The sequence below is a fragment of the Idiotropiscis lumnitzeri genome, chromosome 8 (genome assembly GCF_059441095.1).
Source record: "Idiotropiscis lumnitzeri isolate Australia: NSW breed Sydney's pygmy pipehorse chromosome 8, RoL_Ilum_1.0, whole genome shotgun sequence".
Taxonomy (NCBI): Eukaryota; Metazoa; Chordata; class Actinopteri; order Syngnathiformes; family Syngnathidae; genus Idiotropiscis; species Idiotropiscis lumnitzeri.
The window spans coordinates 14049039-14065363 of record NC_142398.1 but is presented as its reverse complement, the minus strand read 5'-3'; the positions used below and the strand labels follow the sequence as shown (position 1 = coordinate 14065363).

At 40.7% G+C, this 16325-nt stretch overlaps 2 protein-coding genes across 2 annotated transcripts; both read right to left on the bottom strand.

Annotated features, from left to right (window-relative positions):
* Nucleotides 1-600: 600 nt before the first annotated feature.
* On the bottom strand, nucleotides 601-9876 carry smc2 (structural maintenance of chromosomes 2). The gene is made up of 25 exons (XM_088302805.1): nucleotides 9269-9876; nucleotides 9029-9178; nucleotides 8478-8600; nucleotides 8354-8392; nucleotides 8166-8276; nucleotides 8042-8086; nucleotides 7474-7707; nucleotides 7014-7163; nucleotides 6647-6880; nucleotides 6361-6520; nucleotides 6168-6285; nucleotides 5778-5916; nucleotides 5573-5692; nucleotides 5296-5500; nucleotides 4383-4518; nucleotides 4162-4286; nucleotides 3894-4087; nucleotides 3671-3814; nucleotides 3244-3318; nucleotides 2943-3062; nucleotides 2664-2864; nucleotides 2139-2255; nucleotides 1327-1487; nucleotides 1106-1253; nucleotides 601-1019 (listed from the first exon to the last, which is right to left on the bottom strand). Exons 1-25 carry the CDS (start codon nucleotides 9434-9436, stop codon nucleotides 834-836), a joined length of 3603 nt encoding a protein of 1200 aa, XP_088158931.1. The 5' UTR covers nucleotides 9437-9876; the 3' UTR covers nucleotides 601-833.
* Nucleotides 9877-11561: 1685 nt separating this feature from the next.
* Nucleotides 11562-13226, bottom strand: exoc1l (exocyst complex component 1 like). The gene is made up of 3 exons (XM_088301719.1): nucleotides 13106-13226; nucleotides 12576-12757; nucleotides 11562-11831 (listed from the first exon to the last, which is right to left on the bottom strand). The coding sequence occupies exons 1-3, from the start codon at nucleotides 13224-13226 to the stop codon at nucleotides 11562-11564; spliced, it is 573 nt and encodes a 190-aa protein (XP_088157845.1).
* Nucleotides 13227-16325: the final 3099 nt, after the last annotated feature.

Genomic DNA, 16325 nt, shown 5'->3' with positions numbered 1-16325 from the left:
TTGCATTGATCTTGTGTTTTTGGAGTATAATGCTGAAAGCTGTTAACAGGCAGAAATATCATAATTTGGTGACCATGGTTAACTTCAGAATATTGCAAGTCTGTGACAATTTAGCGACTGTAACGGTGGTTGGAAGATGAAGCTTAAATTTTGCTTCATGCTCAAGTTGTATTTTTTTTATTCTTTTAGATGACACTGTTAGTTTAAATGAAGCAATTTATCAAAGTCAGTGTGCTTTCAGTGCCATCTCAGAGTTAAAAAAAAAAACTGGTCCATAAGGCAAATTTGAAGTTTCATTTCATCACTACAACTGGTTTATTTGCTTGAAATATTAAAAAAAACATACAAAAACCGTTTTCATATACTGGAATATTTACATTTTTACTAAAATCAGTGAATCATTTAATGAATAGACAATTGTACACGGAAGAATTGAGTATAATCCCAAAAAAATAAAAGCAAGAAAATTACTATATGATTAAACAATTTTACCATGCTATATACATAACTTTTGTTACCCAAGAATGATGAGACCAATCTTTCCGTATTAAAAGCAAAGTGTGGCCTTTCATCACAAAACGAAACCCAAGATTGCAAAGGTAGAAGCTTAAACATTTTATTTACTGAACTATGTTCACGCATTTGCATAAAACAAATACGTGAAACAGAGAGGCAAGGAATATGAAAATAAAAGTTCAAACATATTGACAAATTTTGAAGTAAAAAATGTCCAATACAACAAAGAGCTGAAGACAATGAAACAGCGACAAAGATGTTCGGTTAAATAAATCATGCAAAAAAAAAAAAAATGTACAACGTATGAGGATGTTGATCTAACAAGCGACTTGATTCCCCAATCTTTTAGCCGTGCCTTGTCGTGCGTGACCTTTGTGGGGCAGGTTGCTGTCGCTCTGGCTCAGGGCAGTGCGCGACACCGTGGACATGCCGTCCACAAACTTGGTTTTGAAGAGGACGTTGGCGTTGGTGAACATGCCATCCTTGAGCGACACCACCACAAACTGTTGGAAGAGAGTGTTTACATTTTTACAAATTAAACTTCACCACCAAGGTGGAATTTACGCGGGCGTTTTTACGCGTTGCCCACCTGCGAGTGTGTAAAATGCCTTCGCAGCATTTGCCCAATGTTTTGCGTGTGTGAGAGGTCCAGCGCTGCGTCCACCTCGTCTAAGATGTAGATGGGAGCGGGCTTGAAGAGCAGCATGGCGAGAATCAGCGACAAGGCCACCAAAGACCTGAAGGACACGTTTAACCTTATTAAACAAATATTAAATAATAAAAATAATGAGATTGAGTTCCTGCACTCACCTTTGCCCCCCACTCAGCTCAGACAGGTTCTCCTTCCAGATGTTGCCCAAGGCTACTTTGAACTCCAGACCGTCCAAGACGCCGCTGCCCTGCGGGGGAGCGAGCTTAGCCGAGGCTCCGGGCAGCAGGGTGGAGAAAATGGAACCAAAGTCTTTGTTGACCTGGCAAAGCAATGTTCAGGTCTGAATGATTTCAGGAACAATTTGAATTGCTTTTTTCAGCCCTGACAGAAATTGCAAATTCAATTCACTATTTTTTTTTCTCGCCCAAATGAAGTTTCAGGCCAATATTCACTCTGTACATTATCATGTACAAATATAACAGAAACTGACATTGTAGTGTATAAAATGTATCCCTTCACACTAACCTTACCTATTGTGATCTAAACTAAATGGGAAAAAAAGAATGTGAAAAGCAAATATATCCTGTTTAAAAGTGGCAGAAAGAATGTGATTCATTCTTATCTCCTTTTTATTCAAATTGAGCATTTTCATTTTCATATTCCTGCTGTGTAAAGAAGTACTTGAGCAAAGCTAAATTGATTTTTAATCATTAATGATTTTTGATTTATTTTATTTTTTTAACTGCAACATAGCATTAGGACATAAAAAAGCCCTGCTTGTTGTGACGCTCGTTTGCATGCAAGTCAAAGCAACGAATAAATAAATACATAAAATCAGATTGGATCTCAAAAGCCTCCAAAGTCATGAACACTCAAGGCCTCACTGTAGTTTACAGCGTTCAACTGTGTTAGTGGATTATTAATAATTTTGCCGTGTTCTGTACAAATTGAGGATGGTTGGTTGTCAAACCTTCTGCCAGGCCACATTGAGAGCCACATTCTTCTTCTGATCCAGCTCCTCAATGGTCTGCAGGATCTTGGCCTTGTCGTTCTCCACGATTCTCTTCTTCTTCATCAAGTCATTGTACTGCACACAGGTAGAATATGTCAAATCAAGCAGTGAGTCTCAAAGTGTCCGGGGAGTACCAGGACTGGCCTGTGGGCTCCCTCTAGTGGTACACAAAAGAAACATTCAATTCGGTGTTTAAACTGTTACAGTATGTTACGGTTACAGTAGCTTTAACTAATTTAAGGTTTTCTTAAGACTTCTAGAATAAATAGATAAGAGAATTTAGAAGAATCACTAAATACAATTCAGAATGTGTGGTCTGTGATTTGAATCTTGCGCCTTGTGTGTGGCAGTTGAAGGAAGTTTTTTTAAACAAATACTGTCACTTTATAGCGCCATATTGTTGGTGGCTCCGGAATAAATCACTCGCAATGAATGGAGGTTCGCTACATTCCAATATATACATTTTCCCTTGTGTTGTCTCACCCGTTCCTCGGCCTCGTTGAGCATGTTCATGGCCCGCTTGTTGACGTTCCTCTCCAGCTTGCTGGTGGTCTCCTGCAGCTTCTTGAGGCGCTGGCCGGCCTCGCGGGGGTTGTTGGTCTTGAAATCGTAGGAGGAGTTGGGCCGCCCAAAGTGCTGACGCTCGGACTGGATCCAGTCATGCTCCTCCAGCATCCGGGCAACCTGTTCGAAAGAAGAACAAGGAGAGACAATGAGTGTGTGCGCTCACGGTACATATTACACACATGAATGCTTGTTTACCGCGCTTGCTGCATCCTGGCTGTCTTTGTGGTGTTTACTGATGTTGTGTTCTAATTCCTTAATCTTCAGTTGCGCTTCATTGTTCTGCTCTCGTATCTTGTCAGCTTCTATGGTTTTCCCCTAAAACATTCACGACACAGAAGCAACCACTTCATGAAGCACATTCAACGAGTGGTTGCAGAGGAGAGTTGCTAATTTTCACTGATATGATTTTAGATGATTCTCCACAGGTGGTTTTAGAACATCCTTTTTAGATGTTTTAACAGAAAGCGTAATTGGTGATCGAAAACCAAATGTTCACCTTGATTTCTTTGAACTGAGCCATGATGGCATCCTTCTGCTTGGAAAGTTCCTCTTGGGCCTTCCGAACTGCCTCCTACGAAACAAGCACAATATGACCATATGCTGTGCACCAGAAATTCAATGTCATGTAAAATGGAATGTAGTGCGACTAGCAGGATAAATTCATCTCTAATATCTCGCGTTTGAAACAAATTCATGAGTAATTCAGGCACAGAAATCTCATCTACTAACATTTCTAGAAAAGAAACAACAGTTTGCTGCTATAAACAGTTTAAATTTAAGAAAAACGGTTATCTATTCCATGGCTGCAGCCTAATTAATTCACATTTTTAATGCATGGTATATGCTCAAACACTGTTGCGTAATCGCTTCATCTTGCAGTGATACACCTGCTGCGTAATTACTGTGGTCCAATCCGAGCGTACCTTGTTCTGGGACACAGTGCAGGCCATGCTGTCGATCTGCTCCGTGATGGCCTTAATGGCCTCGTCCACAGCTTGAATCTGCTGCTCATAACTCGCCTGCTCCCGTTGCAGCTCCTCCAGCTCCAATGCCACTGCGTCAGACTCCTACCGACACACAGACATCAACCAGTCGCTGAGATTTGGGACATTTGAGACAAATCCACAGAGTGGTGTGTAGGCGTACCTGCTGCTTCTGCTTGAGCTTTTCGTTGAAGGCGTCTGCTTTGGCTTTGGCCGCCTTGAGCTTCTGCTGGGCGGCTTTCAGCTCCTTCTCCCGCTCCACTTCTGCATTCTTCATCTTGTTCTCCAGCACCTTGTACTTCTCCTCCGCCCGCTTCTGCACCTCCTTGGTGACACGCAGAGTCTCCTCGCTCTCCTCTGGTTACACGACATATTCACGGTAAGAAAAGAAAGTTGGGTCGAGAAGCTACATTGTTTGAAATGTTTCTGACCGATGGCTTTGCGCAGCCGCTCCAGCTCCTCTTGCTGCTGGTGGAAGGAGCTCTGCTGCAGCTTGGCTTGCAAAATCTGCTCTTCCTCCACCTTCAACTCATGCTGCTGTTTCAGCTGACGGTATCTGGAGGAATCCAGAGCAAAACAGAAACATTTAGAGCACTAAACCAATTTTCAATGACTTGTGAGAACATCGGCAACTAATTTGGAGTGTCATTACTTCTCAGCAGTTCCCTTCAAGCTGGCCAACTGTTGCTCAGTATCCCTCAACTGGGCTTCCTTTTCATTCAAGTTGCTCTGAACCTCCTTCACCTCCTGCAGGCTGCTCAGGACTGATGCAGACTGCGAACGAGCTCCTGCAAAAGGAAAAGGAGCAAAACATTTGGAACACCTGCATAATCCAATAAACTCCAATACAAGGATTGGATCAAAAAGTTCTAAGAGGAGGTATTGGTTTACTTGTACTTCCAAATTATTCTAAACTAACTATCAAGCCTCATGCCTTGTACTGTATACTATTAGAAAGGTTGGGTGCGTTGGCTTCAACCATGCTTACATTCCGTACCAGATCACGTGTAAGATCTGATTAGATGCTGACTAACTGCTTTGTGGAACGTCTTTGATATTTTACATGATTGTGTGCCACACACTGTGGTATGCACATTACAATCGCCATAATTTTATATTTTTTCCCATTTACCTGTTAACATTACAGTCATCGACAATTAATTATCTTAATAATCGATAAATCGTTTTAGAACCTTGTTAAATTCAAAATTCAGAATTTCAGTACCAGGACAGTAAATACTGTCAGATTTCTGTCGTTCTCTGTGAAAGCAGACAAAATGTCAAAAATCAACATTTATACCTATTTTCTGAACAAGCTAGTAACTGAATCATAACACAATATAATATTTTTTTATGCAATGTATGTACTGTCAGTTTGAAATAATGTCCTGTTTTTGGAAAAAGGGTTTTAAGTTATTTTTTATTTTTTTTTAATTATTATTAAAATTATTATAATTATTGTTTGTTGCAGCCCTGCATCCGTCCCAAACAAGGCACACACGTAGTTGAGCAAGAACCTGTAAATGCTTAAAAACAATGTATGCATGCTTCCTCCTTGCTCTCACCTCCACTCAGAGTTCCTTGTGGGTCGAAGATGTCTCCTCCAAGAGTGACGGTCTTGGTCATCACCTGCTTATCAAAAGCCACTTTCTTTGCGTTGTCCAGCGTGTCGCACACTAGCGTGGAGCCAAACACATACTCCATGGCTTTGCGCAGCTCAGGCTCATAGCCCACCAGAGACAGAGCCGTGTGGACATTATCTTCTCCCACCTGACCGAGGAGATGGCGTGTCGATAAGTACAGACGACGTGATGACGACCACCAAAGATTAGATTTGCTCACCAGGCTCTTTGCAGAATTGACCACTCTGTCATTCAGCGTCTTGGCAGAGATCTTGTTCAAGGGAATAATGGTGTACCGCCGCTGCAGCTCACCCTTCTCCAGCAGCTTCTTACCTGTCACCTACATGCACAAACATCCCCCAACAAAGTGTTTATCATGTGAAGCCACACGGCTGAAATCAAACCGCACATGACGGCGCGCTTACCTCGGTGTCAACAACAATGTTGTAAAGTCGTCCGCCGGCGACCACCTCCAGGGCAGTTGCATAGGAAACGTCACGTACGGAAATCAAGTTGGCCAGCAGTCCCTTCACTTTACCGCGGTCCCATCCACGTTCAGGGTCTCTGGAAATTTTTTTAACATGATAGAACGGCAATAAAGGTACTGACGACATTTTACAAGTTAAAGCCTCACTCTTTGAATTTGAAGATTAAAAAATGTTCTCAAAATTATTTGGAGGTCTTCTTTCAGATACAGTAAGATATTCATGCACCATTTGCCCGCCCAAAATAAAAGTAACCATTATTGTCAAGAGCGGCATGTTGATGACCCCTCGTTCTAATTCCAGAGCTAAAGTGCCATTCATGTGACTTACTTGTAGTCAAAGCGAAGGTTAGGGAAGCGAGACACCAGCCGCTCGTATTTCTCTTTCAGACTTGCTACCTCTCTGGACAGCTGTCTTTTCTTCTCCAGCAGACTCTCCTCCTTGCCATCTGGATACAGTGCACATTGCTAAAAAGAACCGCTTCCTGCCAACCGCATGAGATGTTTAGGCAAAGACGCAGCACCTTCATATTTGAGTTTAGCTAGCTCGGCCTCTAATTTCTCTTTGCTGCGTTTGATAGCCTGCAGACTATCCTGATCCTTCTTGTAGCCACTGTCCATCTTTTTTACCTCGGCCTGCTTGGTCTTCAGTTCGGCTTGGGCGTGCTTCAGCGTCATTTGGGCCTGAGAGGAAAGAACAGAGCCGGACCGTTAAGGATATCTTTGACCAGGCAGCAAAAAGTTGATCTGAAAAAATAAATTAATAAAAAAAAACTGCCCAGCTTCCTGAACGATGTTGAAGTTTCTCACCTGCTTGGCTTCAGTGTCGGCTTTGCTCATGTCATTCTTACAGGCCATCATCTGACCGGCCAGTGTGGCTTCCTCTCCATCCTCATTAGTGGACAGGCCAGCAGACACAGCCTTAAAATGCTGCTCGGCAGCCTCAAGGGCCACGCCGTCCTTCTGGCCTTCCTCTTTTAGAGCCTGAAGCTGCTCCGTCAACTTGGACACCTCTTTTTCTTTGACCACCAGCATCTTCTTGTCCTAAAAAAAGAAAAAAAAATGGAAAACTAGATAACAGCTTTGATTAGGAGGTATAACAGATAACTCATGTGTTAGATCATCCTTAGCATAACGTTAGACGGCTGAACATTTCAAACGGTAACTTGATACCTACCTCCTGCATACTTTTGACAAGCTCCTCTCGCTTCTTAGTTTCATCCTTTAAGTTCTGTTTTTTCAGATCAAGAGCACTCTGAGCTTTTGCATCCACACGCTGCACGTCGGCCAACGTTTCCTCCAGAGCTTTTAATACACTGTTCACTTCCTGAAAATTAGCAAAATTGCTTATGGCAATGCAACCATGGTTAATATTAATTATTCACAAGTTACTATACTACTTTCTACTATAAATATATATAAAGTATATAATACTTTTTTAATGCATAATTTTATGCTTGCTAAAGTGAGGTCTCGTTTACGCATGCCCTCAACTGCGATGGTAGTTCATTTTTCAAAATAAGTCTTGGGAAATAAAAGCTAAACAAAATAAATACAAAAAAAAAAACATGCCCAGAATGGATGTTTTTTTTCTCTGGGGCATATTTCTATGAATGGCAACTTCTCCTAGGGCACACCTGGTCTCTTTTGTCTTTGAGTTCCTGAATCTGCACGGAGAGCTCTCGGACTTTGCTCTCATTCTCAGCCAGGGCTGCTTGCATCTTAGCAATGTTGTCCTGCATCACTTTGAGATTCTCGGCGGACTTCACTTTGGTCTCCTCGGCACACAGGAACTGCCAAGCCACGTACAGGCGCGACAAATGCTGGATCTCACGCATCAGTTTCTGGTACTCCAGGTATGACGATCGCTCCTGTAGGGTTCAGAAATCTTGTTCAGTGATTTCTACCCAATTGTTCAAGCCTTTAGCACTTAATAGCTGGGTAAATAAATTCACATGAATACGCCAGAGCTACAAACAAATAGTTTGACGGGAGAAACAAGAAATGAAAGCGGAAAGTGATGCAGGTTAAACACTCCAGTTTTAGTAAGGGCGTCCATATGCGCACTTGGCACCAAGACACCCTAGGTGGATGGAAAAAAAAAAAGTAAAGACCTCAAATGAGAAACAAACACTTATTAATTCAAGACTATAAAACACTAACATTTAAGTCTAACTTGGGAGAGTATTGTGTAGGTCAACATACCTCAAGTAATTTCTGCATGGTTGGAGTGATTTCTTCATCCAAAATCTGAAAAATTAAAAGTGTAAATAGCAACATACTTTGTAGTTCAAAGGACACTGGTGTAAAATTTCGGGAGCCGACATACATTGTGGATCTCCTTCAGCTTGGCCTCCTTCTTCTCAATGGTCTTCTGGGCGCTAATCTTTTTGCATTCATACATCCTGGTGCCGGCAGCTTCTTCGATCATGGCAAGGATCTGCAAGTGCACAACAATGTCACTCCTTTATGCCATGAAGGCAAAACAGCAACTGTTTGGACATGCTCCAATATTACCTCTGGTGGCTTCATATTTAAAACTTTGGTGATCCTTCCCTAAAGATTTAAGTAAAGCACATGTTGATATCTCAAAAAAAAGAGAGAGAGAGAATAAAAGGGAAAAATTACACAGAAAGCTGACCTGCATGATGAGAAAATGAGGGTTGTTGACATTGAGGCCAACAGAACAGAACAGGTCCTGCACTCTGGTATTGTTAGCATTGACTCCATTGATGAGATACTTGTTTCGTCCACCAATTACAACCTTAAAGTAATAATAATAAGAAAATAACATTGTTATCAACAAAGTTAGCAATTTTCAGGGTGAAAATTTGGGATGAATCTAAACATAAACCTTTACAGGGGAACTTAATTTGATTTGCACAATGTCCAAATGTTTCAGTTCTTTTTGTTGTCTTAAGAATGATGTTAAAATGTGAACAGCACGATGAAATATGAACTGGAAATATATAGGGGTAGTCAGGGATCGTACCCCTATTGTGAATGTTGGTGTTCAGCTCCTTGCTGGTGAACATCTCAGTTGGTGCAAAAATGAGAGAAAATGAGTTTTGAGAAAGTCAAATTAGGAACACCTGTCAAGGTTGTAGTGGGTTTTAGCTTCACCCTGAAAATTCCCCGAAAAGCTGACTTAGCCCTAAGATTTTGTGACTACCACCGAGAGATTTTACCCACCTGTCTGGTGACTGTGATCTCATCATGTGTTTCAAAGCCCAAAGGACTCTGGCTTTTGTTTGCGTTGTCAAAAGTGATGGACACAGTAGCCTTGGTGATACCTGCTTGTCCGTTTTTGTAGACCAGGTCCTGGAGGTTGGAGGCTCGAACCTTCCCAATGAAACCACGTAGTTATTAGCACAAACAAACGCATACAATGCCACATGGTTCATTCACAGAGGTAGTCTAAAAGCCACTTACGTGAGTAAGGTTGGTAATGCCCAAGAGAAAACATATGGAGTCCAAAATGTTCGACTTGCCGCTACCGTTCAGCCCGGTGATGGCGTTGAAGAGCGGGTCGAAGCCGTTGATCTCAGTTCGTTGCGCGTAGGACTTGAATCCTTCGATGATAATTGACTTGATATGCATCTCTAAGACGATCCCGCTATCGTGCCCTCAGAATCTGTGTCGTACTTTTAGCAACAAAATAGCGGTTTCGAATGAGTATCAACAACAACGTCGTTCTTGCGAGCGTTCTTCTCACTTGAATTTTGGCGGCAGGAATAGAGTCACTCCAAACCCTCCGTGCGCCGGTAATAAAAAAACAAAACAAAGTAAAGAGTTTTAGGTATCAGAATATAACAAATGAAATTAATAAGCCTTTTGAACATTTAGCATTACATAGATGACAGTTAAACAATTGGACTAATTTACTTGGGGGGTTTTTTAACTCGTATTTTTTAGGCACGTCTTAGGGCAGCTCACAGAGTCTATTTGGGTGTTGACAGCTTGCTAACTGACGAACGTGCCTACGCGGCAGCCATGTTGGGAAGGACAACGTTTTTTCAAAGGCATTGAATCGACACAAATGTTGGACAAAACTAAACCAATTTTCATTAATTTTACTTTTCCATCATTTCCAAAACGTGTGCTTTGTACATACAATTTATTTTTAATGTCTTGTCTTCCAGAATAAGTATGACGAATTCACGCCTTGGCCCCTCCTATCGTAGTGTAGTCCTGAGCACGCAGTCCTAAAGGGGCGTGGCGTGTCTACCCATATTCCAAATTCCATTCCATCTATTGTGTTGATGCAATTTGCGCGACGGTGAATGCACTATGCCGTGTTATGGATTATAACCACTTTAAATTATTTTGGGTGTATTTTTTTGTAAGAAGTTTTGTAAAAAAAAAAAAACGCAATGTCATTCTTTTCCCGACAATTAAAATAGCTGATCCTTTCTTTATTATAAATAAGAGTAATCGAAACGCAATTAATTTGGGGGGAAAAAATCTTAACAACAGGAAACCAATGCAGTAAAAAGTCTGTATGTATTATACTAAGAATGTCTAAGAATTCAAATTGATTGGATTGTAATACTATGAATGCTGTACTGTACAATAGTACATTTGGTAGGACGCCTGCCTCACAGTTCAATTGAACCTCACCTCTGGTCTTCTTGTGTGGGTCCTCCGACTTCTTTCTTTGTTCTCTCTGTGCTTACGACACTTGAGCTTCCTCCAACATTCCTAAAACAGGTTCACTGAACAGCTCTAAATAAGGGCTCACCAATCTTTCTTTAAATTGATAGTTTCTTCTTAAATACTGATAATGCAAATGTCTACCAGTTTGATGTACACTTCTGATTATGACAATTTTGCTCAAATTACCTTGAAAGGTTTGTTATTAATAATTAATTATATTCATCTTTGTGGACTCTGATCATGTTAATAATCACTCACAACAATTATCAACAATTCAACGTGGGGATGGCACGGTGGAGCACTGGTTAGTATATCTTCCTCAGAGGTCATGTGTGTTCTCCCCATGCTTTCTGGGTGCTCTGGCTTCCTCCAATAATTTCAAAAACATGCATGCTATGGTAAAGATTACAAATCAGTTTGAATGGTCGTTTGTCAATATCGCTGCCATCGGACTGGATCCTCCTACGTCACAATTGGGTGAGTTTATTATTTTTTCACAAATCTTATACTATTGATCACTCCACAAACATGGGTGTTGATTTAACAAATTATTGATTAATCTGAATAGTTGAAAAAGGCTTGCTCTCTTTGACGATGCATTTTTAACAAACGAATGAACATGCCGTTTCTGTGGTCTCCTGAAAAGTGATTATTCTGGAGGGACTGACGCCAGCGCCCAGGCATTGGGCGTTACTGTCTTGTCTTAAAGAACCAATAGAAGTAACCAATACAGACTGTACATCATCATTTTAAACAGTTTTATAGTCTGAAAACATGGTCAGAAACGTTACATTTTTTTTCCAATATTATACAGTTAATAAAAATAGGTAGTTACAACCTGCATTCGCTATGAACATGCATTCAGTTTGAATGCAAATGTTTTATCGTGATATATCTCCCTTGCTCTTGCCTCAATAATGCCACACAAGCTATCCAAATATTTCTTCCCTCTCAATACATGTTCTGTATGTGCTGTAAACATGTTAAAGCAATATGACCTAAACACACACATAATCACACTCAGTGACACATACAGACTTACACACACACACGTCATTGTGGATCTCTATTATGCTTCAAGGGGCACAGGACACATGGACAAACATACCAAGTTGAATGCATAGAAGCATATCTGTGACAGCACCACACAGTCTCCTCTGTTCGAGTAGAAGGACGTGGGCTTGATGTAGGCCCAATCAAAGTTGTCCAGGTTCAGTGACCTCTGACAATGCTGTTCACTGAGCGCAACCAGAGCACGCACGATAGCGTATTTGGCCGAGCAGCTGACGGCGCACACTGTACGCACCTTGTCAAAGTGGAGCAAGAAACACGGGTCATCCTGAGGGGAAAACACATACAGAAGAAGACCCAAATGTCAAATGAGATATAAATTGAATGTTGATTTTAATTTAAAGTAATTTAAGAAGATTTCTAATTAATTTATGTTGCTTTGTGGCGGCAAGGTGGCCGACTGGTTATCACGATGGCCTCACAGTGCAGAGGTCGTGGGTTCGATTCCGGCTCCGGATTTCCTGTGTGGAATTTGCATGTTTTCCCCGTACCCGTGTGGGTTTGCTCCGGGTATTCCGGTTTCCTCCCACATTCCAAAAACATTCATGCCAGGTTGATTGGACCCTCTAAATTACCCCTAGGTATGAGTGTGAGCACGGATGGTTGTTCGTCTATGTGTGCCCTGCGATTGGCTGGCAACCAGTTCAGGGTGTCCCCCGCCTACTTGCCGAAGATAGCTGGGATCGGCTCCAGCAGCCCCCGTGACCCTAGTGAGGAGAAGTTACAGTACAGATAATGGATGGATCATGGTGCTTTTTTAAATTGATGTTGGAGGATTTCATTATATTTAGGAGAACGTAACACAGACTGACAAATTGTATAATAACTAATATTTTGATGTGCATGGGAATGATTAATTTACAATAAAAAAATAAAGTACACACCCAAATCTACCTCAAATGTTAATAAATCAAGACAATCTTGCCAACCGTGCAAAACATGTCCTCAAATATACAATTCCTTTCGTTATGTTGTTGACTAAAAAGACACTAAAAATCATTATTAAGATTACCACATCAGGGTCTCGTCCATCCACCAGAGTCAGGTCTTGCAGAGACCAGACTTCTGTCCTCCGATAGCACTCCTGAATGCTGGAGCGTTTGGTGTGGCCCCTTTTGGATCGAGATTTAAGCGGAGTCTGTGTCATCTGGCACCGCACGATGCATAACTGCACAAGCCTTTTTCTGTTTGCAACTGCAGAAATGTGACAACACATTTTGAGGGACATGAGTTAGTCAAACAATTAGCCAAGGCACGAAGAAACATATCAATAAAAATAAAAACTCTGACAGACAAATGTGAATATTATTAGCATCCTTAGGCTGGAATTTCAATAGCACCTTGTATTGCATTGTGCATGTCGTGGCTGTTAGTTATATGAAGCATGCTCGTGAGAGTCCTGAAAATGAATGAGTAATGCCTGGAGAGAAATAAATTCACAATGTGTGTCTATTTTAAAATCATTCAAATGTTTTGGAGACAGTAGAGTATGATATCAAAGATGCTGTTAAAATTTCATCATTAGCAAATAAAGTTTCTTACCTGACACGCAGAGGAAATGTCTTCCAATCTCCGGTTCCTCAATCTCAATAAATTCCATCAATCTCTGTTTTGCAGGTCGGAATAAAACCCTTTGCATCTCCTCCCTCAGAAGAGACGACATCACCGGCGTAGAGAGCGGACAACAGTCAAGGCTGAATGAATAAGTGTGGGCAACAAATGTAGAAAGATGAAATGACAACACCTGATTCCAGACGGTGGAGACGGCAGGATGTTTTTTTTCCTCTCTGGTTGGTGTTTGAAACGAGTGCTTCCTTGAGAACAAACACACACACACATACTCACACAAACACATGCGTACTGTCCATGCTCCGCTCTGCACTAATCAGGTGTGATCGTCCATGTCTTGCTACTTTACTATTCTACTATCTTCATAAAAACTTGGGAGGGACAGAACATAGAGAAGCAATAAAGGCCAAACCCTTTATCTTTTTATTGCATCACTTTAGCCCCATTACTGATTATCCTCACAATCATTACAGTTTCCCTAAACATATTCAACAGTTAAATCCCAAAAATTAAATTAGAAACACAGTGGAAAATCTTCCGTTTCTAACAATAATATACAAATGTAAAAGTACTCCCAAAATACGACTAAATGTTAATATACAATTAAAATAATATCAAGATAATGAAGCATACTACACAAAATAAAGCAATATAATTTTAATGTCATGCGTCATCTTCAGCACTGCTTGTCCCATACAGTGATTATTTAAAACACAAAAAGTGAAATTGTACTTACGACATGATGTGAAGGTGACTCTTTTCCCCACTCAGGGTTTGACAAGAATAGTGACCCATAATGACCAATCATGGATCTCGTGTTTTCTAAAGGTAAGCCATAATTGGTCGTTCGATGAGCCCTGGGCAACTGTGAGGCAATTTCCAGTTGACAGAAGTGACAAAATGTCTTCCGCCTGAGATGGCTAAAAACGGCTGGATTTTACTGCTTAACTCATTTCTGCAACTGCAATACAAATCAGAATGGCAAGTTTTGACTATGGGCCTGCATAGAACTTATTCTTTTCAAGACAATTTGGGCGTTGACTTCCCCTTTATGAAAATATTCTAATAATTTTTTAATTGATTTAATCTTTGAACCATTAAAATTGTTCTATTAATATCCATTAGTGCCATTGCAATGCTAGGATTTTACTGATGGCCATCAATGCAATTTTACTGTATAAATATGAAAAATAATTATTGTGAATATACTGTGCCAGTAGCGGTCCTGATTGGACCACTAGAACTAAGCTCATTGGGCCCGACAGGCCCCCCTACTGAAAAAGTCTTGATTTCTGACCCTTTCCTCACTGAACTGTATTACACAATACAATTCTGTATGACCCATCCTTTTCACGCAAGCACTCACTGTAAATTTCCTCCCTCGGTCTTTCTGTCTCCCCTCCACTCACTCCCATATCGACGCTGCTGCACGATGTGGCACATTGCCCAGTGTTTCTCTGTGATTAAACGCTTGTTGTGTGGGAAATGGATGTCCCACAGCACTCTGCATGCTTCCCATTAACCTCACGGGTCATTGGCTCTCTCCTTGAGCACAGGTGTGGGGTGAAGCATTCCCTTATACAAGCATGTAAATGATGCGATGCAAGGCAGAGAGATGCTCGATAATCAGAGAACACAACAGAACACATTGACCATTTCTTTAGTTCCACTTTATGAGAAATATGATCCTAAATTGGCGGAGAGCGAGCCCCAGCGGAATGAACAAGACCAAAGGACTGATTTGATTTGTGGCCTTAAAGCATTGTGGCTCCATTGGATTTGTCACATTTGTGAAAACAAAGACGGGTCGCTCCGCCGCTAAGTGCTTTTATTATTGTTGTTGATCCTGATGGTTTTTGTTTGAAAGGCTTTTTGCATCTGAGATGGAAAGATGAGCGGTTAAAGGGCAGGAAATAGCCAGGGAGGGAAACATGTGTTGAATCTTATGAATAACACATGAGGTTTATTGTACTTACTTATCAAGAGATTTACCCCCATCAATTCATCCCATCATTATTTACATAGAGCAGCGGTGCCAAACTCCTTTTTGTCGTGAGCCACATCACATGAATAGTCACGGTTTACTTCAGAGGGCCATTATGACTGTGAACTCAAATAAATGTATGATCACCTTGCATTACATACAGTATACACAACAAATTGATTAAAAACTAGTTTTGAAATCAAAGAGCAGTAAAAGTTTGTTCAAATATAATTATTTTTATTAAAAAATCCTTCCAATTCCACACAGTTTCTAAAAGCGAAGACAATAAGCAATTTTTGTATTGTAGCAAAAAAGACGAATTTGATGCAAGGAATTTGGCTTTTGGCCACATAAAATGATGTGGTGGGCCGGACCTGGCCCCCGGGCCTTTAAGTTGACACCTATTAATTTGAGCAATTGCAATGTGTGTTTTTTACTGAGGTTACTCCATAATCAAGGACCATCAATTCCATTTTAAAGTATTAATATGAAAAATATTAAACTTATGGTATCTTATTGTGAATATACTGGTCCTGATTGTTCCACTACAACAAACCTCAAGTTGGCCATCAGGTTGACTTCCTTTTAAGAACAGTTTTTAGTGAATATTTTTAAACAGTGTTAATGTTCAAACTATGTATAATGTTATAGTGGTTTTTCCCTAATAGTAAACATACTTTTTAGAAATAATTATTTTTTATGAACACTTGCCCCGCTAAACTACTGTATTTGATTTTGGTTACAGTGATAGCACTTGGGGATACGTAACAGTTTAAAAACAGTTGTTTATTGATTCAAAAATTTTCAGCAACGGAACAAAGCACAGTTAAACAAAGTTTCTCTGATTGTGTTTTCTGGTCACATTCACGCTGACCCTCGTTACTAGGCAGACTTCAGGACTGGGTAACCACTTGTCCTAATTTGGGTCATGTGTGAGCTGGAGCCTTTCCCAGCTGAATGGCAAAGTGCATGTTTTTGGAATGTGGGACTAATTCAGAATATTACCCTGAGAGAATTAGGGGAACATGCAAACACCACACAGATTTTAACTCAGAAATTCTTGACTGTGGAGGAGATGCGCCATCCACAAGATCCACCATGCTGCTAAGCATTTATTGTCATAATTTCTGTACTGTGTTATTTCGGACATAATTAATGGATTGAATGAAAATCAAACGTTGGATCTCGTGGGGCACCAACGTACACTCG

Excerpts from the sequence above, each read along its gene's own strand:
- smc2 (XM_088302805.1), bottom strand. The coding sequence starts at position 9,436 with ATGCATATCAAGTCAATTATCATCGAAGGATTCAAGTCCTACGCGCAA. Across the intron at positions 8,601-9,028 it reads AGATCACAGTCACCAGACAG|GTTGTAATTGGTGGACGAAA; the intron begins GTGGGTAAAATC and ends TATTACTTTAAG. Across the intron at positions 4,519-5,295 it reads ACAAGGAACTCTGAGTGGAG|GAGCTCGTTCGCAGTCTGCA; the intron begins GTGAGAGCAAGG and ends TTCCTTTTGCAG.
- exoc1l (XM_088301719.1), bottom strand. The coding sequence starts at position 13,226 with ATGTCGTCTCTTCTGAGGGAGGAGATGCAAAGGGTTTTATTCCGACCT. Across the intron at positions 12,758-13,105 it reads ACATTTCCTCTGCGTGTCAG|TTGCAAACAGAAAAAGGCTT; the intron begins GTAAGAAACTTT and ends ACATTTCTGCAG. Across the intron at positions 11,832-12,575 it reads ATGGACGAGACCCTGATGTG|GATGACCCGTGTTTCTTGCT; the intron begins GTAATCTTAATA and ends TTTTCCCCTCAG.